At 58.1% G+C, this 23912-nt stretch overlaps 2 protein-coding genes across 4 annotated transcripts in view; both read right to left on the reverse strand.

Moving 5' to 3' along the window:
* The window catches only part of CPSF1 (cleavage and polyadenylation specific factor 1), a 19137-nt gene extending 6422 nt beyond the window's left edge, over positions 1-12715 (reverse strand). The window contains exons 1-11 of one of the 2 annotated variants that reach the window (XM_042923900.1): positions 12649-12715; positions 12390-12548; positions 1756-1783; positions 1521-1663; positions 1336-1416; positions 1070-1221; positions 844-990; positions 575-714; positions 388-498; positions 215-308; positions 7-94 (exon numbers count right to left, since the gene is read on the reverse strand). In XM_042923900.1, coding sequence (XP_042779834.1) covers positions 7-94; positions 215-308; positions 388-498; positions 575-714; positions 844-990; positions 1070-1221; positions 1336-1416; positions 1521-1663; positions 1756-1783; positions 12390-12533 — 1128 coding nt within the window. In that variant the 5' untranslated portion in view covers positions 12534-12548; positions 12649-12715. Of the gene's footprint in view, positions 1-6; positions 95-214; positions 309-387; positions 499-574; positions 715-843; positions 991-1069; positions 1222-1335; positions 1417-1520; positions 1664-1755; positions 1784-11865; positions 12154-12389; positions 12549-12648 lie in introns of those variants that run through there. The other variant, XM_042923902.1, reaches the window with a different exon arrangement.
* A 3257-nt stretch (positions 12716-15972) lies between these two features.
* SLC39A4 (solute carrier family 39 member 4) lies at positions 15973-20427 on the reverse strand. 2 transcript variants are annotated; one of them, XM_042923957.1, is made up of 12 exons: positions 20230-20427; positions 19447-19731; positions 18782-18977; positions 18514-18665; positions 18251-18422; positions 17719-17891; positions 17423-17560; positions 17220-17342; positions 16950-17004; positions 16659-16811; positions 16365-16552; positions 15973-16273 (listed from the first exon to the last, which is right to left on the reverse strand). In XM_042923957.1, the coding sequence occupies exons 1-12, from the start codon at positions 20425-20427 to the stop codon at positions 16145-16147; spliced, it is 1962 nt and encodes a 653-aa protein (XP_042779891.1). In that variant the 3' UTR covers positions 15973-16144. The 2 variants fall into 2 exon arrangements, with proteins under 2 accessions (XP_042779891.1, XP_042779892.1); XM_042923958.1 differs by lacking the exon at positions 19447-19731 and having other exon boundaries at positions 20230-20421.
* Positions 20428-23912: the final 3485 nt, after the last annotated feature.

Consider the following 23912-nt stretch of genomic DNA (forward strand, 5'->3'; position numbering starts at 1 on the left):
ACTCACGCTGGTGGTAAGGACACTGGCGGCCGCCTTGTCGAAGTGAAAGGCGCGGACACTGCGCATGCCGTCCGTGATGAGGGTCAGCACGTAACTGCCAGGACGGGGAGCACTGAGCTGGGGGCAGGGCTCAGAGGGGGGGCACGGGGCTCACCGAAGGGAGGGTGGGGGCAGGGCGGAGGGCACGGGGCTCACCGAAGGGAGGGAGACTCACATCTCACCGCCCTTGAGGGAGATGACCATCTTGTCGTAGGAAATGAAGGCTGCCTGGGCACAGTCGAGGGTGATCCGCACGCCCTCCTGGGTGCCTGTGCAGGGTGCGGTTAGACAGACTCCGCAGCCCTCCTGCCATCCCTGCCCTGCGGTCCTGCCCAAGCCCACACTCACGGAGGGGAAAGGCGGTGGTGCCGGTGGTGAGGCCGTTGAGAGCCACGCCGTACGGGGGGACGCTCTGGTTCAGGTACAGCAACGAGTTGACAGCAAAGACCACCACCCCACCTGGAAATGGACATGCTGGTGGGCGGGGCTCAGCGCCCTCCCCCCACCCCCCACCCCCAGCCCCATAGGGGCTCACCGATGGGCTTGGGCACGGCGAGGGCCTGCGTGCAGTCGAAAGGGAGGCTGGTGAGAGACCAGATGACAGGGTGGACCTTCTGCGTGATGTTCAGTGAAATGGCCACAATGGAGCACGTGTCCTGCCGCACAGCCACCCGCCTGGGGACAAAGAAGTACGTCAGCCAGGGGGCCAGTCACAGCACGCCAAGGGCGGGGTGGCCCAGTCCCGGTCCCAAATGAGACCCACCCCAGGCCTTGGCGGCTGCAGCCACAGCAGAGGGGCCTCACCCAGGCCAGGTCTGGTTGGGCTCGAACAGGATGAGCAGGGTGGGCTCGTAATAGCCGTGCAGGAACTGCAGGTCTACGATGTTGAGCAGCTTCTCGTCCAAGCCGCGCACGTCGATGATGTAGCTGGGCAGGAAGCTGGACCTCTGCCTGGGGGCGACAGGCTTTAGTGGGCGGAGGAAGGAGAGAGCTCCGGTTGGACAAGCACCTCCCCTGTCCCGGTACTCACCCCTCCCCCATGAGCCCCTCGTGCTCCTCGGCCAGGCTCTCCCTGCGGAAGGGCAGGACCACCAGGCGTGTGCCGTAGATGAGCATGGCCGCGCAGCGTCCGTCGGGGTCCACCCGCACCCGCGGCGTATGCACATTCTGCACGAACCCATCCTGGGGGCAGAGGGCACCGTTAGGCCAGCCTGGGGATAGGAGGGGAGCAGGGGGCAACGGGCTGGGGCGGGAGGGAGGGGGGCAGGGAGGGCTGGGGGCATGGCCTGGACCTACCCGTAGCTCAGGCTCCTCAAAGTAGTGTAGAGACAGGGTCTTCAGGTCATGGGTGCCTGGGTCATACTCCACCACCGACAGCTGGAGGGCAGGTCAGAGCTATGGCCCCAGACTCCCCTCCCCCCAACCCCCCCTCCCCCCACAGGCCTCCCACACCCACTCCCACCTCCAAGGCCATCACCTACCTTGGCATCCTTAAAGCTCAGGAGCAGGGCATCCCGCTTGGCACCCGCCAGCTGCACGCTGGCCATAGACATGACGTTGCCGAAGAAGGAGAAGGAAGCCACCAGCTCCAGCTTTTCCCGGTGCTCCCGGTGGGCCTTTCCCTCTGGGGGAGAGGCCGGTGGGTACAGCTCTGGGCCCGCACCCCAGCCCCCACGGCCCCAGGTCTGGGGCCAGGGCAGCCTCCCCCACACTCACCTGTGCTCCTGTCATTCTTGGTTGGCGCCTGGGAGAGGGAAGAGGAGGGTGGGCAGTGAAACCACACTGCTGCAGCCAGACATCTGCGAGTCCTACCTCATGGTGGGACCAGGAGGGGAGACAACGCAGGGCCAGCCCTGCCCAAACCCTCACTGCAGTGGGGACCATGCTTCCAGACACTTCTAGAGACAGCCGTGCACACCCCAACCCAATGTGCACAAACTCGTGCTCATAGCCTGAGTCCCCAACTTGGCTTCCCAACAGCCCGCTCACTCCGATGCCAGCAGTGCTCAGGGTCAGAGGCTGGATGGCAGCTCTCTCCGTGCGCCCTCAAACCTGCCTGGCCGTGCCCCCCACAAACTCACCCCTGGGCCCAGCCACAGCACGGGCATCACTCTACAAGACAGGCGTCTAGCTTGACCCGAGCGCTGCCACCAGCTGCCGACCACAAGCGACCGCTCCCGGCTCCCCTGACACGTAGGGTGCCCACTGAGCCTGCGCCGGGCATGCTGCCGCAGAGGGCCGTGGCCTCGCCCGATCCCACAGCCGGCCGGGGCCTCCCCAGGGTGGGAGAGGGCGTCCGGACTGCGCTATCCAGACTGCAGAGCGTCCGTAACCTCGGGTAATGAAACCGCGGCAAGTGCAGCCGTCCTCTGTGCCACACAGAGGGCCTGGCGGTACCGCCACGCAGGGGCACGTTTTTTTTACAGAAAAACAAGGGCTCCGAGCTTCGGTACGTTTTCGTGTCCATAAGAGACTGTTCTCTGTTAGTGGTAACAACACACTGACACACACACTTGTAAATCGTCACTTCAAAGCAAAGTAGAAATTTTAATAACAAGAAACAAGATCGTTTTTAATGACATACTTGTGCTACTGGGCAACGTCCTGAAAGTAGCTGCTTGAGAAAAGCCAAATAATTAACTCATTTCAGAAAAGGCATTTTAGGGGGTGCCTGGCTGGCTCAGTCAGGAGAGCACGTGACTCTTGATCTCAGGGTCATGAGTTCAAGCCCCACGCTAGGCACGGAGCCTTCTTAAAGAAAAGAGGGGCTCTTGGGTGGCTCAGTCAGTTAAGTGTCTGACTTTGGCTCAGGTCATGATCTCGCAGTCTGTGAGTTCGAGCCCCGTGTCGGGCTCTGTGCTGACAGCTCGGAGCCTGGAGCCTGCTCCGGATTCTGTGTCTCCCTCTCTCTCTCTGCTCCTCCCCCACCTCTTCTCTCCCTCTCTCTCTCTCTCTCTGTCTCCCAAAAATAAATAAACATTGGGGCGCCTGAGTGGCTCAGTCGGTTGAGCGTCCGACTTCGGTTCAGGTCATGATCTCGCAGTTCATGAGTTCAAGTCCTGCTTTGGGCTCTGTGCTGACAGCTCAGAGCCTGGAGCCTGCTTCTGATTCTGAATCTCCCCCTCTCTCTGCCCCTCCCCAACTCATACTCTGTCTCTCTCTCAAAAATAAATAAACATCAAAATTAAAGGGGCGCCTGGGTGGCTCAGTCGGTTAAGCATCCGACTTCGGCTCAGGTCATGATCTCGCGGTCCATGAATTTGAGCCCCGCGTTGGACTCTGTGCTGACCGCTCAGAGCCTGGAGCCTGTTTCAGATTCTGTGTCTCCCTCTCTCTCTGACCTTCCCCCCTTCATGCTCTGTCTCTGTCTTAAAAATACATAAAAAAAAATTAATTAAAAAAAAATTTTTTTTTTAATTCTTAGTAAGCCAAGAATGCAACTTCCTCAACCAAACAAGGGACATCTACAACAACCCTTCAACAAGGTCCCACTGGAGTGAAGTGTCCCAGTCACCTCTGTGACCAGGACCAGCCAGGACACCCACACTCCCCTTGCCGGGGGTGAGGTCAACACATACAGACCAACTGTAGTCCCACCCACAAGCAAAATGCAGAGTGAAAATCTTGAAGAACTTCAAGAGACATATGGACCTAGTCAAAAGCTCTAACATACCACTGGCATCGATGGAGGAAGGGGAAGGGCAGAATCAATAAATGAAGGTGTTGACCAATCGTTTTCCAGAACTGATGAAAAGCATCAATCTACAGACTCAAGAAGAGCAGCAAACCCCAAAACAAGATAAATATAAAGAAAACCAGGGGTGCCCGGGTGGCTCAGTCGGTTAAGCGTCCAACTCTTGATTTCAGCTCAGGTCATGATCTCTCGATTTCTGAGTTCAAGCCCCGTGTCAGGCTCTGCACTGACAGTGCAGAGCCTGCTTGGGATTCTCTCTCCCTGTCTCTCTGCCCCTCCCCTGCTCATGCTCTCGCTGTCTCTCAAAATAAATAAATAAGCTTGAGTAAAAAGATAATAACAACGACAACAATAATAATAACGAAGCCACAACCAGAAAGGAAGGACAATGGGTGAGAGGGGATATGCAGGAGGAGAACAGGCAAGTCCAGAAAACAAGCCACTTCTCGTCCTGGCCCCCTCCCTGGACAGAGCCCCCTGACCTAGACTTCAGCCTTATGTTTACAAATGCCCTGCCACAGGAGTAAGCCATTTCTTTCTTGTTGAAAAAAGAGAAAGAAAACAAAACTACAACCAGGTGCATCACAATCAAAAGACAAAACCAAGGGGGCGCCTGGGTGGCTTGGTCGGTTAAGCGTCCGACTTCGGCTCAGGTCAGGATCTCACGGTCCGTGAGTTCGAGCCCCGTTGGGCTCTGTGCTGACAGCTCAGAGCCTGGAGCCTGTTTTGGATTCTGTGTCTCCCTCTCTCTCTCTGCCCCTCCCCTGCTCATGCTCTGTCTCCCTCTGTCTCAAAAATAAATAAACGTTAAAAAAAAAAAATTAAAAAAAAAAAAAAAGATAAAACCAAGGACAAAGAAAAAGACCTTAAAAGGAGCCAGAGGAAAAAGGAGACATCACCTTCATAAAAGCTGGTTTTCACTTTCTTTCTTTTTCTTTTTTTTTTTTTTTTAGGGAGGGAGGGAGGGAGGGAGGGAGAGAACTCTCAAGCAAGCGGGGGGGGGGGGGGAATCCCAAGCAGGCTCCACACTCAGCACAGAGCCCAACCAGGGACTCAATCCCTGGGATCATGGGATCATGACCTGAGCGGAAATCAAGGGTCAGACGCTTAACTAAGCCACCCAGGTGCCCCCATAAAAGTTGATTTTCACCAGAAACCATACAAGCCACAGACAGTGGAATAACATCTTGAAAGCGCTGAAAGGAAACAATTAACCTAGAATTCTAAACCCAGTGAAAATGCCCCTCGAAAAGGAAGCTGAGATAAAGGCATTTCCAATACAAAAGTGGAGCAAACTCACGGCCAGTAGAAAACCTGCAGGATTATTAAAGGAAGTTCTTCAGGTTGAAAAGCCCAGCATAAAAAAGGATTATAAGCTGCTAAGAGCTCATAAGGCTGGGAGGATATAAGGGGATGAAGGACACGTGGGAGAAAGGAGCACTCTTGGCGGCAGGAAGCCCACACAATTAGAGGAGGGAAGAGGCAGGAAAAGCAGCCGAAACAAAAACCATCGGTGGAACCAACAGGAGTAAATTAAAGTTTGAGGAGTAAGACAACGTTTGCACAACCTCAAAATATGTCCCACAAGGTACTTAGTAGTTACCATGGGAAACGCAGTGATGTTCCGGGGGGAACCCCGCCATCCAAGCCAGCAGCCCAGTGACTATACAAAGAGACATCTTCTGTTACAAAAGACGTCATCGGGGTAAATTGGCAGGATCTGACCAGGCCTGGCCTTCTCCCAGTGTCACTGTCGTCATCAGACCACTGTTCTGTGGCTCTGCAAGAGACAGACCTCCATGCTGTCGGGGTGCCCAGGACGCGCTGACCTCCAGGAGCTGAGAGGCCTCCTGTCTACGACTTACTCCCCAGGCTTAGGGAAAAAAAGAGAAGAAAGCAAGCAGATATGGCACAATGTTCCATCTGGGACTGTGGGTAAAGGTACACTGGAAATTTCTGCTCTTGAAACTTCTCTCGAGTCTGAAATGATGTAAAATTGAGAGGCTAAAAACAGTAATAACGTACTGCAGGCCTGATAACGTAGGTCAAACCAGGGGCTCAGGGAGATAAACAGGGCTAAAGTATAAAGGATTTTATACTGTTCCGGGAGCAGCAAAAATGCTCATCTAAGCCAAACTGTAATAAATCCAGGAGGCCTAGCCTAACTGTTAACATCACTAGAAAATAATACGAAACACGTAACTAAAAACCAACAGGAAGATAAAATGACTTAAAAAGTCCTCACTAACCCAAAACAAAGCACAGAAAAGGAAAAAGAATAAGGGTGTGGTTAGAAAGACAGTGAGACAGACAGTGATTCAAGCTCAAGTGCACACAAAATTACATTAAGTGTACATCTGCCAAACACCCAATTAGGGGACAGAAACTGCCAAATGATAACACCCACTATCTGCTGTGGAGTCACTTTCAATGTAAGGACACAGATTTAAAAAAAAAAAAAAGAAAAAGAGGGGCCCCTGGCTGGCTCAGTCACTGGAGCAGGCAGACTTCGATCTTGAACTCCGGGTGGTGAGTTCAAGTCGCACACTGGGTGTAGAGATTCACGTCAAAAGAAACCCCATAAAACAAAAAAACAAAAAACGGGAACAAAGTTGAGATAGCTACGCTGCTATTGGACAAACTAGATTTTAAGGCAAAAAATATTAGAAACAAAAAGGCAAAAAGGGATATCTCATCACAAAAAGTTCAGTTCAAAATTAAAACATTATGCTTTTTTTTTTTTTTACTTCAGAGAGAGGAAAAAAATGCATTGAGGTGGGGGCAGAGGGAGAGAATCTTAAGCAGGCTCCATGATCAGCACAGAGTCCAACACTGGTCTTGATCCCACAACCCTGGCACCATGACCTGAGCTGAAATTAAGAGTTGGACACTCAACCCACTGAGCTACCCAGGCAACCCCAAAAATTACTCTAAATTTGTCTTATATGTACCTAATAACGCACGTACAACACACAAAATTCCCGACAGTCCTATGGGGCAAGTGCCCGTTGGTCATTTTAAAATCATCTTAGGGGCACCTGGGTGGCTCAGTCAGTTAAGCTTCCGACTCCTGGTTTCAGCTCAGGTCATGATCTCACAGTTTGTGGGTTCGAGTCCCACATGGGGGTCTGCACTGACAGTGCAGAGTCTGCTTGGGATTCTCTCTCTCTTTCCCTCTTCCCCTCTCCACACCCCCCCCCCAATAAATAAATAAACTTCAAAAAATTTTTAAAAACTATCCTAGATATTCTTCATTTTTGGCTCTTCCATGTAAATTTGAGAATCAGATTACTAAATCTAATGAGAAACCTACTGCCACTTTGAAGACACTGAATTTATGGGTTAACCTGAGGAAAGTTGACATCTATACAACGTGGAGACTTTCCATCCATAACCGTGATCTATTTTCTATTTAGCTGGGGCTTCTGTTAATTTCAATCAACCACAATGTATTTTCCCTCCCAAAGGTCACAGGGGCCTCTCCCGCTGCCCAGCTGCACCCCTTAGGCTGCCCCAGGCCATGCACTCACCCCCCCCCCCCACACACACACACACACAGCTTCTCTGCTCTGCACCCCCTGCCTCTTGACAGAACTGCCCTTGCTTCCCAGCTCACCCAAAGGACGGAGGCCCCGGCCATACTGCCCACCCCACACACATCCCCACCCGCTTTGTGCTCTAGGACTTCCCCACTCCTGTCACCCCACTGCAGCCACCTGCACTAGATTCCCCGGGGGCAGACTGAAGACAGCCTCAACAGGGGCCCATCGCCCCCCTCCTGAGTCTGGACTAGAGGCGGCTCTGAACAACAACAGGCCGTGTGGAAGGGGGACCAGGTTCCCCAGGGCCCGGCCCTTGGGATCACTGGCAGCTTCTTCCTCCGAGTACGTAAGTGCTCCAAGCAAGAGGCCCGACCACCTCGAGGCCACCTGCCAGGAAAACCAAGCCAGCCGCGCGGGGAGAGAGGAGCAGAGAGACAGAGACAGACACACCCAGCTTGCCCCCAACCCTTCAAGTCACCCAGTGGAAGCCCAGACCCCACAGAGCATAGGCCAGGTGCCTCCACGGTCCGCACTGTGCCCTGTCCAAACCCCCAAGGGACTCACAGACGTATGCGTCCGTGGTACCAGACTGCTGTCGGAAGCTCCAGGGCAGCCTGCTCCACAGCAATAACCAGACTGGTCCCGAGCGCTCTCACCCACCTGAGGAGCCCTCTCCAGCTTCCCCCCGTCAGCTCCACCTCCCGCCCCACACACTTCTCTGACCTCTGACGCAAGAGTCGCAAATGTTCCTGCAGTGGGCCAAACAGCAACTACCCGCCTTGGCCTTCGCAGCCACACGCGGTCTGGAACTCTTGAATTCTCGCGACCCTGAGGGTCTACAGAGCTCCCGTGGATCTCAGTGGGCTGCGAGTGGGTGCGGCTGGCGAGCCTGCTGCACTGGCTGATTCCGCCCCGGCGGGCAACACCCTGCTCTCCCGCTCGTCTTTCGGAAACCCTCTTTTCCCGCCAGCCACCACTCCATCTCTTTGATTCCCTCCTTGCACAAATCTCCAGAAAGCTGTCTACGTTCACCGGTGCCAATTCCCTTTCTCTGCTCGGCTCTTGACCCTGCAGGCCCACATCCCCGACGCCCCTGTCAAGAGTCACCAGGGCCTCCAGGTCGTGGGCCTCGCCTGAGGCCCGGCAGTAGGAGACCCAGGTCCCCAACCTGCCACCTCCTCTGGGCTTGGGCTTTCCTCCCCCCTCCCTGGCCACACCTCCTCCAAGTCCTCCTCGGCGTCCTCTCTGCTTCCCGACCGCTCAACGCCGGGGCACCCCAGGGCCCAGATGGCCGCCTTCTGGGTGACCCCAAGCAGCTTGAGGGTCTGCGGGCCCAACTTCAGCTCCAGGCCGCACCCTGCTCCCCAGCACGACTGCTGCCCTGACTCCCCCGCAACCTCGCAGGGCGCCGTTCCCTGGGCACCTCGGCACACCTGCCAGCGTCTGGAGCCCAAGAAAGTCCCAACGGCTCCAGCCCCTCGGAGGCCGTGACCTGTGAGCCCTTCCCACTGTGACAGAAGGGACAGCGTATCACGTCCAGATTAGGCTACGAAGACGCCGTGCTTTCAGCCGGGTGAGCGGTTCTCTCTCTCAGCCTTCGTTCTGGGGGAGGCCGCCCTGTGGTGAGGCTCACGCGACGGGCCGAGGCCTCCTTCCGACAGCCGGCTGTGCGAGTAAGAAGCAGAAGCTCCGAGCCCCCCAGCGCCTTCGGAGGACGGCAGCCCCGGCCAACACGGAACTGCAGCGAGAGACTGTGCGGGGGCCACCCAGCTAAGCCACTCCCGCTCCCTGGCCCCCGAAGTTGGGGGATATCGTCTGTCGTTTTAAGTTTCCAAGTCTGGGGGTGCCTTCCTTGTTATGCAACAAGTAACACGATGTCCCAAGAGGAGCTCCTACGTCCCTTTCGCCACGTCAGGCCACAGCAACTCAGCCCCCCCGGTGCTCAGACCAAAACTGCACCCTGGCAAAACCGCAGCATTGCCCGTGGCGCCTCGCCCCTTCACATCCCACATCCTGTCCATCCTGAATCTGACTGCTTTCCACCAACCGACCACCTGACGCTCCTGACTGGTCTCCCTGCAGGCCCCCCTCCCACCTCCCTACAGACTCTTCCACACAGCAGCTAGAGCGACCTTTGCAAAACACAGGCCCTGTCACTCCTTAACCTCACCTCAGAGTTAGCAGTCAGTCGCCACATTGGCCTAAAAGCTCAACATGCTGATACCGGGCCCCCACCTCACCACCTCTCTGACCTTCTGTCTTCTCCTCACTCTTTTTTTTTTTTTTTTTTTTAAGTTTTTATTTATTTTTGAGAGACAGAGAGAGACAGAGCGCAAGTGGGGGAGAGGCAGAGAGAGAGAGGGAGACACAGAATCTGAAACAAGCTCCAGGCTCTGGGCTGACAGCACAGAGCCCGATGCGGGGCTTGAACTCATGAACCGCGAGATCATGACCTGAGCCGAAGTCAGACACTTAACTGACACCACCCAGGCGCCCCTCTTTTTTTTTTTTTAAGTAATCTCTACAGCCACGGTGGGGCTCGAACCCATGACCCTGAGATCAAGTCAGTCACCTGCTCCACCAACTGAGTCAGCCAGGCGCCCCTCTGCACTCACTCCTCTTTTCCTCGGGGCCTTTTGGCTGGTTCTGTTCCTTTTTTTTTTTTTAGTTTATTTATTTACTTTTAGAGAGAGAGCTGGGGAGGGGCAGAGTGAAAGAGAGAGAGAGAGAGAGAGAGAGAGAGAGAGAGAGAAAATCCCAAGCAGACTCCACACTGCCAGTGCAAAGCCCGATGTGGGGCTTGAACTCACAAACTGGGGGGATCATGATCTGAGCTGAAATCCAGAGTCAGACGCTTAAACAACTGAGCTACCCAGGTGCCCCATCTCTTGGCTGCTTCTTGAACACCAGTCCCTACTGCCCTAAGGCCTTCACCTGCCTGGAACCTTCACCTGACACCCACAAAGCTCTCTCCAGCCCCTCCTCCTTGCCTACTCAAATCTCAACTCTGCAAGGAGGCAAAATTTAACACCACACCTGGCTCCCTACTCCCCGACCCTGCTCTGATGCTTTCCACAGCACTTTAAACTATAGACCAAGGGGGGGCGCCTGGGTGGCTCAGTCAGTTAAACATCTGACTTCGACTCTGGTCATGATCTCGCAGTTCATGGATGGGTTCCAGCCCAGCGTCAGCCTCTGTGCTGACAGCTCAGAGCCTGGAGCCTGATTCAGATTCTGTGTCTCCCTGTCTCTGCCCCTCCACCACGCACGCACTCTCGCTCTCTCTCTCTCTCAAAAATAAACAAAAAAAACAAAACAAATAAACGAACTCTAGCCCACGGTATTACTGGCTGTGTGTGGTCTGTCACCCACTGGAACAGCAGCACCACAAGGGCAAGCCTCTCTACCTGTAGTGCTCACCAACATCTCCCAAAACAAGCTTAACAAACATCTGCTGAAAAGACTCGAGTGAATTCCAGTGGGCTGTGAAACCTTACGTAAAAAATATAATGATGTAGGGGTGACTGGGTGGCTCGGTTAAGCTTCTGACTTCAGCTCAGGTCATGATCTCGCGGTTTGTGAGTTCAAGCCCCCACGTCAGGCTGTGCTGACAACTCAGAGCCTGGAGCCTGCTTCATATTCTGTCTTTCTCTCTCTCTCTCTGCCCCTCCCCCACTTGTGTTCTGTCTCTATCAAAAATAAATGTAAAAAAATTTTTAAAAATATATAATGATGGGGGCGCCTGGGTGGCTCAGTCGGTTAAGCGGCCGACTTCGGCTCAGGTCATGATCTCACGGTCCGTGAGTTCGAGCCCCGCGTCAGGCTCTGTGCCGACAGCTCAGAGCCTGGAGCCTGTTTCAGATTCTGTGTCTCCCTCTCTCTGACCCTCCCCCATTCATGCTCTGTCTCAAAAATAAATAAACATTAAAAAAAAAAAATTTAAAAAAAAATATATATAATGATGTAAATGCTTCCCATTTGTCTCTAAAGGATGACAGGCATCAGAGAAGGGGGAACTTTATTGGAACATAGGAGTGAAAAAAGTCTAGTTCAGTGATTACAGCAAAGACGCTCTCATACAATATGGGACTGACGGATTCATCCAATCACTTTTAGTAACCTCTACGCCAAACACGGGGCTCAAACTCATGACCCCAAGATCAAGAGTCGTATGCTCTTTCGACTGAGCCACCCAGGCGCCCCTAGTAGTCTACATATTTAATGCAAAAACAAACACACGTGTCCTGAAGTAGGTGCCCAGGAAGGTCAGCCTCCTTCCGTCCGCCCCTCTGACCCCACGTGCATGCTGCGTCAGCCCCCACTCAAAGCCTGCGGTGATTCCTCCCTGCTCTGGGGTCAACCATCCTGACCACGATGTGCCTTCTTCCCCCCACCCCACTTCCGCTCTACACCCCAGTCCGACCGTGCCTGCCCCCGCCAGGCTCAGCTGCTCTGGCCTGTGTGCCGGCTATTCCTTCCGCCCGGAACACCCTCCATTCCCCATCCTTGTGCCTGGAGAAGTCTTACCGCCCCCTTGAGAACAGGCAAGAAACCAGCTCTGGCGAGAAACTTTCGTGGACCAACGCTCACCGCTTGGGCAACCGGACACTTGTTTCCTCTACGGATGGGTCCATCACACTCTAGAAAAACTCCTGTGGGCTCTCTGGCCCCACACGAGACCCAGCCTCGTTCCTCTGGCCAGGAACCTTGTCCTGTCTTTGTCAGTCTTCCTGTCAGACTGACACTCTGGTCTCCCTCGTTCCCTCCTCTACCTCAGCTGCACTCGCTCCAACCTCCAAGCCTGTTTACAGGTGTGTTTCTACTTCGCGCGCGGTCTCTGCCGCCGAGTTTTGGCAGCTCTTGTTCACCGCTGTACCTCCACTGCCCAGCACACAGTGGGCGCTTACGGGATTTGCTGCAAAGACCGAAGAGCACAGAAGACGCACGGGCGCGGGGAGCGGAAGGCAGGCGGAGCGCGGCGGCGCGGAGAGAGCCGCCCCGGAGGCCGCCGCGCTCGGCGGGGCTCGCTTCTCCGCCCGCCGCCGCGCGCCGCCCTCGGCGAGTACTCGGGAGGCTGCAGGGAGCCGCGAGGGGCCGGCGCGGCCCGCACCTACCTCGGCGTCGCGGTTGAGGCGGTACACGTAGAGCTGCGAGGTGCCGGCCACCACGAGGTTGCGCTCGCTGTTGTTGAAGAAGTTGCAGTACATGGAGAACTCCAGGCCGGTGGGCGGGTGCGCCTGCTTGTACACGGCGTACATGGCGCCGAGCCCGAGCTGCGCGGGGAGGCGACGGGATGAGCAGGGCCGCCGCGCACGGTCCCGGCCCGGCGCCCCCTCCCCGGCCACGCGCGCGCGCGCGCGCCCGCCCGCCCACCTGGCAGTTGGAGCCGGCTCGTGGGGGAACCGCACCGCGGCGGACGCGGCCCGGCCGGACCCGGAAGCTGAGCGCCCGGGTTCCGGGCTCGCGCGCCTGCGCAGCGCCGCGGCGGCAGAGTGGCTGCGCGCGCGACAGCGACCCCCGGTGGCTAGGGGGTGGCAGGGCAGCCTCGCGGCTCTGCTCCGAGGCTCTGCGTCCGGAGCCCCGAAACCCCGAGCTCGCTCTGCACTCGGCTCCCTGGAGAAGCCGGCGGCGGGGTTGGAAACGGGGCTGGGGGTGCGGCGGCTCAGGGCCCGCTGGGCTGGGGGCCGCTCTTCCCCGACGCAGGGTGGGGTCACCGAGGAGGGTCTAGGCCGCAGGAAGAGGCGACTTGCCCCCACCAAGCCCGCGTGGGCGAGACGCGGTGCCCGGGTGGGCCAGGAGGGCCTCGCGGTGTGGAGGCCGTGAGGGAAGACACGCGCCCAGTGAGGCTCTCGGCACGGGCCGCGAGTGCGGAGGAGGCCCGAGCAGTCCGGGGATCGGGAAAGCTTCCCGGAGAGATGACTGGCCGCGCCCCTGCCGCCTCCCGAGGAGGTCTGGCCCTGCAGGTATGCCGGTCCGCCCTCTACAACGTGAGCGCTCGCCCCAGGGCAGCGATTTTCGCCCTTCCCGTCCTCTGCTCGCTCCCCAGGCCCAGCACAGTTGCCCACGTGGAAGACTCTGGAGCCACGACCAAGCACAGCTAACGGGGATGTCTCCTCGCTTGGCAGGGACTCGCCGCGGGTACCGTTGTACAGACCTGGGACTTAGGAATGGAATAATAAATAAAACAAGTAAGGGGCGTCTGGGTGGCTCAGTCTGTTGACTCTTGATTTCGGCTCAGGGCATGATCAGAGTCATGGGATCCAGCCCCACGTCCCGGCTGTGCGCTGAGCCAGGAGCCTGCTTGGGATTCTCCCACCCCCCCCTCCCCCCGCCCTTCTCCCGTGCTCCTGTGTGTGCTCGCGCGCGCTCTCTCTCTCGAATAAAAATTATAATGAGTAAAAAAAAAAAAAAAAAAAAAAAGGAAGTATAGTTACACCCAAGAAAATGACATAGAAACATGGGTTTATGTTGCACCCATATCTGCCCACTTGCTCGTGTCAGCAACAAGGCTGACCCTTTTGTAGTGGACAAAGGGGTCACTCGAATGCCCAGGCAGGTGTGTGACCCCTGAGCCACACCAAACCCCTTTAAAGGTCATAAGAAAAACTGTAGCCGGGACACTAAGTTTTGGTATCTCTGTCAGATGGGCACAGTCATGGTGCCCACATCATAGGACGTCTGTGATGATTGAAAAAATCAGGGCCCACAGAACCCTTGGACTGGAGCTTGGCACATTGGAAAATGCCCTAACAAATGAACAAGAACTCATCTGTGAGAGAGGTGGTCAGTGCAGAGAGGGCTGGAGATCCTGAAGGAGCACAGTCCCGGGGAGGGCAGCGGTGGATAGGATGAGGCTCCATCCCAGTCAGAGGAGAGGAGGAGGTGGGCAGCGGAACCAGGAGGTTGCAAGGTTGGCAGTGGGAAGACAGAGGTGAGCCTGCCTGGTGGATGTACTTTCTCAGTGAGAGATGAAGGTAGGGGCCTATCAGCAGATCTGGGGCTTGAAGTTGCTGGGGAGGGACCATGATGGGCTGAAGAATCGTCCAAGGCTGGCGTTGGGGGGGGGGGGCGGGGGCGGGGGGGAATGCCAGTACAAGCCCTGGCCTTGCCCGCTGACCCTGAGCTTGGGCCCTGGGGCTAGTGGACACTACAGGCCATGCTCTTGCTCCTCTGAGGCTGTGCTGGGAGTCAGTGGTTTTTCTGCACCTTCCTTCTGTGCCAAGAGGCCATCTCCGTGTTGTAGACCAGGTTTAGGAGGAAGGTGGTAATTCCCACACTTCTCTTTTGTGCTGTTGGTGAAGATTCTTGGAGAATCAATACCTCTTGGAGAGGCCGGAGCGTCTGTCTACCGGGGTCAGGCCCGGGAGTTCTCAGATATGGCCTTTTCTGCCCGCTTTGCCACAGATTACTGGCATTCAGCCTCCACCTCCCTCCAGCACAGGTGGACCCACGGAGCGTAACATAAGACTGACTTCTACTCTCGCGCTTTTGTGTGTGTGTGTGTGTGAACAACAGGCCGAATCTGATGTCCCCTGGACCCCTTCCTCTTTTTGGTCTTTCCTCCCACCTCCTTTCTGCTACCTGGAAAGTGCATTTAAGGGCTAGAGCTCTGGCAGCCATTTTGGACCGTGAGGGGTGTTGTGGATTGAATTGTGATCCCCAAAAAAGATATGTTGGAAACCTAACCCTCGGTACTTCCAAATGTGACTTTTATTTGGAAATAGAATCATCGACAGATGGAATTAGTTCAGATGAGGTCATACTGGAGTAGGCACGCTGGTAATCGGTAGGACTGGTGTCATCAGAAGAGAAGAGATACAACAGAGAAGGTCACAAGATGGAGGAAGACTCTGGAGCTATGCCTGCTACAAGACCCAAACCACACGTGGCCGCCAGAAGCCAGGACAGCCTCGTGTGATAGATTGTCTCTAGAGAGTCGAGCAGCAGGGGCACCTGGGAGGCTCAGCTGGTTGAACATCCGACTCTTGATTCCACCTCAGGTCATGAGTTCAAGCCCCGCGTCTGTGCTATCAGCACAGAGCCTGCTTGGGATTCTCTCTCTTTCTCTGCCCCACCCCCACTTGTTCACTCATGCTCTCTCAAAACAAATAAACATCAAAAAAATAGAGAGTTGAGAAGGAGCACGGCTTACGGACACCTTGAATTTAGACTTCTGCCTCCAGAACTGTGAGAAAATACATTTCTGTTGTTTTAAGGCACCTAATTTGTGATAGGCTGAGCTACAGCCTTAGGGGACTACAAGGGTCTCCGAGGATGGACACTGTGCCGAGGACAGTGCAGCAGAGTCAGAAGGGGCTGGGGCCCCACTGACCACGGGCTGTCACATACTCGGGTCCGACTACCTCCTAGTAGTGATAAACCCTCGTCTCTGTGAGCACGGTGCTTGTTTCGGCCCTTCTGTAAGAAGTAAACAAGTCTGATTCCTGATTGGAGACCGGGTCCCCCTGCTACCTGCAGACTCTGGCCAATTTCTGAGTCCACTCCCCACACAGGGCTCCCACATTTCCCCGCGCAGGACGGGCTGGCTGCCTGGAGATCCCTTAGCACAGGCTCCTGGTGCCTCATCGGAGCCCCAGGGGGAAAGAGAGGTACTGCCCCCCCCCCCCCCCCCGCTGCCTTTCTTGGTGGGAGAAACTTCCCTAACAGCAAGGAAAGCAGCTGGGCTCCAAGGGCAAGAATATTTTTATTGAATAGGGATGCTGGGGCATGTGAGAGGGAGACTCTCAAAGGCCTGGGGCTCTCTGGGTACCCAGCTACAGGTTCCACACTGGCTAGCAGACCCAAGGAGCTGAGATAGCCCAGGGGGCCAGCAGCCAGCATCAAGGGCCCGAGAGTAGGGGGGTGGGCATCAGAGGGTGATCTTGTCCTCATACAGCGACAGCAGCAGCAGGACGGTCCAGCCGCCCAGCAGACCCATGTTGTGCAGCAGGAAGAGGAGCCAGGGCCGCTGGTCCCGCACATGAAGCATGGCTGGAAGCTGAGGAGGAGTTAGGCACAGGTGAGCGACCAGCTCTGAGCCCCTGCTCGGCTCACCCCCAGGGCAGCCGACTCCCGCCCTCCGTCCTGACCATGTCGCAGAGCGCCACGTAGAGGAAGAGGCCAGTGGCCACCGCCAGGATCCAGGCCTCACTGTCCTCTCCAACGTCGACAGCGAGCGCCACGTAGAGGCCGACGAAGGCAGTCAGCGCTGAGGCCAAGTTCAGCAGCAAAGCCCGGCGCACCGACAGCCCCGCGTGCAGCAGGGCGGCGAAATCCCCTGGGGTGGGCGGAGCGGGGGTCAGGCCGAGAGCCCCGCCCACAGCCGGGCAGGCCCCGCCCCTGGCCGGCGGCCGGGTCCCCAGGCCCTGCCTCGCGCTGCTCACCTAGCTCGTGTGGCACCTCGTGGCAGAACACCGCCAGCGAGGTGGCCAGCCCGGTCTTCCAGGAGGACGCGAAGGCGGCGCCCACGGCGAGCCCATCGGCGAAGTTGTGCAAGGCGTCGCCCAGCGTGATCACGTAGGGCAGCAATCTCAGCTCTGCGGGTGTGGTGGACGTGGGTCGGCGCCGACCTGGTCCCCCACCTCGGCGCCCCCACCTCTGCTCCCCCGGCCCGAGCTGGCGCTCTGCACAAATCCGTAGCCCCTAATCCTTCTGGGGCTTCCCTCGGGGCTCACCTGAGCTCAGTCTCCGGGGCTCCGAGCTCAGCAGCTCCGGGCTCTCCTCTGTCACCTGGAGGGGGTAGGTCCGTGTGGATGAGCCCCTGGGCAGGGAGGTGAGGAGGGGCGTGGCGGGGCTGGGTCTCCTGATCAGCAACAGAGGAGGCCATGGACAGAAGCGCTGGGGTGGAGGCGGGGGCGGGGGCGGGGGCGGGGGCAGGGGCAGAAAGGGGTTCTTGCAGGGGAAACTCCATGTGGGATGGAGACATCGGGGAAGGGCCAGCTCACCAGGTCTGCGCGAGAGCCTTCGTGGGGCTGCTTAGGCGGCCGGAGCTCGCTGGGCGCTAGCTGCAGGGACACTCCGTGGCTGTGGCCACCGTGGCTGTGGCTGCAGGGCCCATCCTTTGAGTCCTGTGGGGACAGTGGCTCAGGGCCCGATGGGCCTCCCTGACTCCGCCCCATCCACCCACCACGTCCAGCTCCCACCTGACCTCAGGGTCCAGGGGCAGCAAGAGGTTGAAGAGGTTCTCAAACAGGAAGAAGGTGTAGAGGCCACCCAGCATGGCCACAAGGCGCCAGGTGGACTGTGGGCCAAGGCCCTCCCCGCTGTGGGTGTGCAGCCCTAGCACCTGGGGAGGGAAGGGGGCTTTAAGGCCTCCCCCACCCCACCCCACCCCTGGGGACAAGGACGGAGAGGCCAGGGAGACAGGAAGGGCTCCAGGAGGATGGGCCTCGAAGGACTGGGCAGGGAAATTCCCGTCTGGGGAGGGAGGGGCAGCGGGCTGACCTTGGGCGTCAAGTGGAGGACGGCATCCCCAGTGAGTGCACCCACAGCCATGCTCAGGAAGGTCTGGATGATGTAGTGGGAGGCAGCGCTGTAGGTGGCACAGGTCAGAAGCAGGAGGCCGAAAATGGCACAGAGGCAGATGAGCAGCGTGGCTAGGGAGCCATATAGATATCCTGGAGAGGGAGCGGGGGCCACAGGGCTGAGATGAGAGCCTTTCTTGCTTCCCAGGGGAGGGTGTCCAAGCAGGGCCCAGGAGCCAGCTCACCAGGGATGCACGTGGTCAGGCTCCGGCCATTCCTCTGCTTATGCTAACCTTTAAAGCCCCATCCCCTACCCATCTAGGCCCCCACACTTCCCTGTGACCCCTCTATTCCCATGCCACTTTCTCTTGCCAGCCCTGGCCCGGCTTTGCCCACCCCTCCCCTAGCCCAGCGGCCACTTCCTCCTCCCCGTGAGGCCCCACCTCTGTGGCACCAGCACCCAGCACCGATGGGTACGGCAAGCAGGCACAACTGGGGAGGCAGGCACTCACTTTCCGCCTGACTGAGCTGGTCCCGAGTGGGGGGACTGGACTGGGGGCTGCAGGCCCCACTTAGCTGCTGCTGGAGCAGGGCCGGGCTCAGTTGGGCCCAGAGCTCTGGAGTCACCCCCGCCTGCTCAGACAGCCCGTACACGGCCATCACTTCACTGGCACTCAGGCATACCTGAGGGGTGGCAGGAAAGGGGGTCGGGGACCTGAGCAGACCCATGAGCCCCCCCACCTCTCCCCAGGACGGTGGTGCATGGGCTGCTCACTGTGTCCCACATGCTGGAGCTGCCGTTAGGGGTGGCAGGGGGCACAGGGCCCTGGTGGTTGGCCCCCTTTCCCAGATGAGCATGGTCGCTGTGGTCACTGTGTGTCTCCGCCACTCTCCCTACCCCCAGGCGCCGCATCAAGGCCTCCAGCTCTGGCGGGGGGGACAGAATCACAAAGTGTGTATGGGCTCCAGGCCTGCCCTCCCCAAGGACATGGAGGTCGGGGACTCAGGGTACTCCCAACTCTCTGGCCCCGCCACAGCCTCACCAGCCAGTGTGATGTTGGGATTCTCGCCACTGTGCTGCCGGAACACAAAGTCTACAAAGTACTGGGGGGTCGGCAGGGCATGGAGACAGGACCCACCGCTGACATGGTCCAACAGGGCGGCCAGGACCAGGCCAGGGTTGCTGGGAGCTCCTGCCCCTGCTGCCTCCTCCAGCAGCTGGGGCAGGTCCACACAGGCCTGAGGGAAGGGTCAGGGCTCAGCCTTGCCTGCAGGGTGGCCTTCCTGGCCTCCAGCTCTGCCATCAACCCTAGTGCCCTTGCATGCCACCGACCCCGAGACCCGCCCTAACATGGTGCCAGATCAGGCTTCTCAGAGCACCACCACCTAACCCTGCCAGCCTACGGCCTGTGCTGGGTCTGACCCCTCCCCGAGGGCCCTCCCTATGGGCCCAGGATTCTTCTCAGCCCCTGTCTGATGAGGGCCCCGGGGGCTCCCCAGCTCCCTGTCCTGAGTGGTATCGGACATCCATTTGTGATCCCTCAGCCTCCCAAGTAGGTCCCCAGACTCCCCCAGGTGTCCAGGAAGGCTTTGTGGGATGTTCTGCCCACTGCAGCCAGGCCCAACCCCCCAAGTGGTCTCCTTTCTCCATGGATCCCCTTAGGTCTTCCCCATCTAGTCCCTCTGCCCCACCTACCCAGGCCCTCACCTTCTCTGCAGCAGGCCAGCCAGCAGCCTGGGCCTGAATCCTTTGCAGCAGCCTGCTCAGGCCTGGGGTCAGGGCCTTGGGGCCCTCCAACAGGGCCAAGAGATGGTCAGCACGGGTGGCCCAGCGGCCAGCCTGGACATCTGCACACGTGCCCTTGGGGTCACTGAGGTAGAGGGCAGCGGCGGCACTGAAGCGGGCGATGTGCCTGTGCTCCAGGACTGCCCCCCCGGGGAGCCCTGGCTTCTCAGGCCTGCCCAGGGCCAGGGCATCATCCACAGAGAGGCACTATGGGCAGAGACAGGTGCCTACGGTCAGGAAGCTGCCTGCTTCCCTGTGGGGCCCATACACACTGGTCTCGCCCTCCCCCTCTCCCACCCACCCCTCCATCATCACTCTCTCACACACTCCCACCGTCACCACCCTCTCGATTACACACACACACACACACACACACACACACAAAAGGGCTCGGGGCAGTGGTCCACCCATCCCAGGGTGGCTTCTTCCCGGAACCACTGCCAGTTTGATGGCCTGGGGACTGACGGAGGAGGCAGCCCTGGGATCCTGGAGCTATATGTATCCGTCACAGCCCCCGATCCTGGGAGCGCAGGCCTGTCTGAACTCAGAGCAGAGGAAGGTGGGCGCTGGCCTGCAGGCAGGGCCTGGGTGCTTGGCCACCCGGCCTCGCCTCGGCCCGCCTCCTGGAGTTTGCCCAGGCCCTTTGCTTCCAGCCCTGGGGCGGAGCGGGCCTGGGCTGGGGGACCCATCGGGTGCGGCAATTACCTTTCCACACGGCCCGTCGGCGCAGTGCACACGGTCCGCCAGTGTATTTAACAGGCTGCCCAGCACCACACGGTCCAGAACACCCTGGCCCGAGGACAGCAAGGTCAGCAGACGGGTAGGCTGAGCTGCCACCATGGTCACCATCAGCACGGAGAGCAGCAGCCCCAGTTGGAGTCGAACCAGGACTGTCATGGTCATGCTGAGGCCCCTGTGCACTCTGTGCTCTGGGGAGGCCGCTGACGCCAGGGCTGGCTGGGGCTCTCGGGTCGCCCAGGGCCGGACTGGGGCTGGGCTCTGACCCGCCCGAACGCGTGAGGACCTCTCCCAGGTATTTTTCCTGCAGGGCTCTGTGATTGGCTGACTAAGGCACCTCAGGTTAACCATTCCAGCCACAGGTCCTCCCCGAGGTTGGAGCCACTGCCCGTGGGGGGCAAGAGCTGGGCCCCTTCCTCTGCAGGGACAGCCTGGGCATCTGCTAGCTTGTCTGTGGCTCTGCAGAACTGTGGGGCAGGGCTGCGTTTTCTATGCCCGAGGGGTAACCCTCTCTCTAAGGTCTGCCGCCAACAAGGGGGGCCTGGGCCAGAGGTCCCCAACATTCCACCTGAGAGGCCTGAACACACCCCTGCCCCACTCCCCTCCCAGCCCCTTCCCTGCTTGGCTTCCTTGCTTCAGGCAGCTTAGACACCCTCACCCCACCCTTAGCCTTAGGTCCCAGTTGGGGGTGGGGAGGTGGGGCCCTCTTCTCCCATGTGTTGGGGAGTCGTCCTCCCCTTCCCAAACTCTGGGGAAAATGCCTGAGGAAATGGCCAAATCCCCACAGGACACAAGGGGAGCCCACTGGGCCTTCTGCTTGCTGCCTCCTGGCAGAGGTCTCTTGGGCTTTCCTGGCAGGAGGAAGCGGGGCAGGATCCCAAGCTCCAGGCCCAGGGGCTCCAGGGAGGGCTGTGACTGCCAGCTCTGCACCTGCCCCTCCCTGTTGGCTCCGTCTCTGGCCTTTGAACCTCTTGGCTTATCTCTGCCTGGTTGGCAGTGCAGGGGAGGGGCAGGCCCCAGGGAGCCAGCTTGCACCCCTGGCCAGGTCTCAGGGCAGCCTTCGTGGGTTTGTTTTTTTTTTTTTTTTTTTTTGCTTCCTGGAGGGAGTGTGTGGACGTCCCCTTCCCCACCTGGTTCAGCTGGCCACTGACCCTGAGCCCTGTGAGGTGTGGTTGGGATGGAAGAGGTGAAGCCCTGGGGCAGCTGGGAGCCAAGGCCCAAGGGACTCTGTCCCCAGAGTCCCGTGGGCCCAGGGCAGGGCATCATGCTGAGGGCAGAGTCCCGGGCCTGAGGTCGCCACCCCCCCCCACACATTCATGCTGGATGGCACCACAGTGTGATACCCCTGGGTCCTAAGAAGGGGCTGGGGCAGAGGAAATAGGAAGAGCCTGCCAGGGATTTGGATGATTCTTGGAACCCTGAGTCAGCAAGGAGGGAAGCTGGAGAGATTCAGGCACTCTGAAGACTGTAGGCACAAACTGGCCTTTTTCCTACCCCACTGCACCAGGACCACGGGGCTGGCTGCAGCAGGAATTGGGGACCCGGCTGCTGCCTCAGGCCACCCACTGCTCAAGGGTCTATTAGCTTCTGGGCAAAGATCTCAGACCAGCCTTCTAGGCTGGCCTTCCCAGGCCCCTGGGCTGAGTGGCAGAACCGCCTGAGCCATTGAGGCTTGTGGCTGGCACTCCCTGGGGCAGCCCCTTTGACCTCAGGAACTTCATGCTGGCCCATATTCCTTTGCTTCATGCACCCTCCACCTCTCCCAGCAGATGCCCTCCATCCCAGCCCAGAGCGGCCGCAGAAGGCATCACCAGTGCCCCTGCACATCTGACTGCCCCCTCCCTGGTGCTGGGGTCCCCCTCTGGGTGCTGCACCCTCTCTCGTGTCCCTGGGCCCTTCCTACATCATCCCATCATCCAACACGCACACTGCAGTCCCTCCTGTCTTCAAACACACCTGTGTCCATAGCAGCACTAGTTCAACCTCCAAAACACAGAAACAACCCAGGTGTCCACTGAAGGATGGATGGATGGATGAAATACGGTCTATGTAATATAATGGGAACCCTGGCAGGCTCTTCATATCTCCTCTGCCCCAGCCCCTCCTTAGGACCCAGGGATATCACACTGTGGTGCCATCCAGCATGAATGGGGGGTGGGGGGAGGGCGACCTCAGCCTTAAAAAGGAGGGAAACTTAGGGGCATCTGGCAGGCTCAGTTGGTACAGCCTGTGACTCTTGATCTCAGTGTCGTGAATTCAAGCGCCACATTGGGGATAGCGCTTTAAAAAATTTTTGACACATGTACAACATGAATAAGCCAATCGCAAAAAAAGAAACCCTGTATGACTCCACTTGTAGGAGGCACCTAGTCAAAATCTAGGGACAGAAGGCAGGATGGTGGCGGCCAGGGGCTGGGGAAGGGGAACGGGGAGTTAGTGTTTACTGAGGACAGTTTCTGTCTGGATGCGGTGATCGCTGTACAGCATTCTTAGTGTACTTCATGCCGCCGAGCTTTAAAACGTTTAAAACGGTCGGGGCGCCTGGCTGGCTCAGTCGGTAAAGCGTGTGGCTCTTGATCCCAGGGTTGTGGAGTTCAAGCCCCACAAAAAAAAAAAAAAAATCTTTACCAAAAAAGGCAAATTTTGTGTTGCGCTTAATTACAATAAAAACAAAAAACCATATCGACCAAAACAACCCCCGTTGCCCCTTCAGCTGCCATCGACATCAGGATCTGGGGTCTCTGGCACTGGCAGTCTCTTCCAGGCTCCCCTGAAGCCCCCCCCCTCCCCAATCCTGTCAAAGTCCCCGAGGGCTCCCCAGGCCTCTTAGTGGCAGTTTCCCCATCTCAGTCTGCCCTGGACCCAGCTGCTTGTCCGCGGCTAGGACGTCTCTGGGTTTCCTTGGCCCCAGCCATCCCTTCTTCAGCTCCTTTGTGGTGTTTCTATCCCCAACCTCCAAGTGTGACAGTACCAGTCCCAGGGCCTCTTGGGTACAGTTCCTGGCACCTATCAGAGTGAGTTTTTGCCATGGAGCTAAAAAGCCTTCATCGTGTTCACTTCCTTCATTCTGAAACTCCAGCTTCTGATGTCCAGCCACCCACCTGATGCCCTTGGCCAGCTGACACAATTCGATTCCGCCTATGCCGACAGCTCTGGCCACACCCTCACGGAGCCCCTCTTGGTGCAGGTGTCCACATGTCCACAGGAGCTCCTCCGTCTAGCTGTCCTAGTGCAAGGCCTGGGTGTTCACCGCACACCGCATCCAGCCCAGCAGCAAACATTGTGGGTGTGACACACAGCACGGCCCACGCCCAGAACCCAAGGACCCTTCTCTGCCCCCCCAATCCCCACTGGGCCAGGCCCCCCATGCCAGTCGCCTCTCTCTGCTGTCTTTCCCTACTAAGACCCAAAGGACATGGGGCACGCCTCCGCTCTGAGGCCCCTGCTGGCATCCAGGGCTCCAGGTACAATCCCAAGTCCTCACCTGGCCTCTCTGCCCCCCTTCTTCCAAATGGCTCTCTACTCCTCTCTTCCTTGCCGACTCTGCTATCCTTGACCGCCTGCCCCGTGCAAAATGGCACCTCCCCAACTGGCAGCCAGTTCACACACAGACAACTTTATCACCATCCGAAATACTACACACCTTATTT

The sequence above is a fragment of the Panthera leo genome, chromosome F2 (assembly GCF_018350215.1).
Source record: "Panthera leo isolate Ple1 chromosome F2, P.leo_Ple1_pat1.1, whole genome shotgun sequence".
Taxonomy (NCBI): domain Eukaryota; kingdom Metazoa; phylum Chordata; class Mammalia; order Carnivora; family Felidae; genus Panthera; species Panthera leo.

Coding starts and splice junctions, on each gene's coding strand:
- SLC39A4 (XM_042923957.1), bottom strand. CDS start 20,427: ATGACCATGACAGTCCTGGTTCGACTCCAACTGGGGCTGCTGCTCTCC. Junction 19,732..20,229: donor CCGACGGGCCGTGTGGAAAG/GTAATTGCCGCA, acceptor CTCTGCCCATAG/TGCCTCTCTGTGGATGATGC. Junction 18,666..18,781: donor TCCCAACATCACACTGGCTG/GTGAGGCTGTGG, acceptor CCCCCCCGCCAG/AGCTGGAGGCCTTGATGCGG.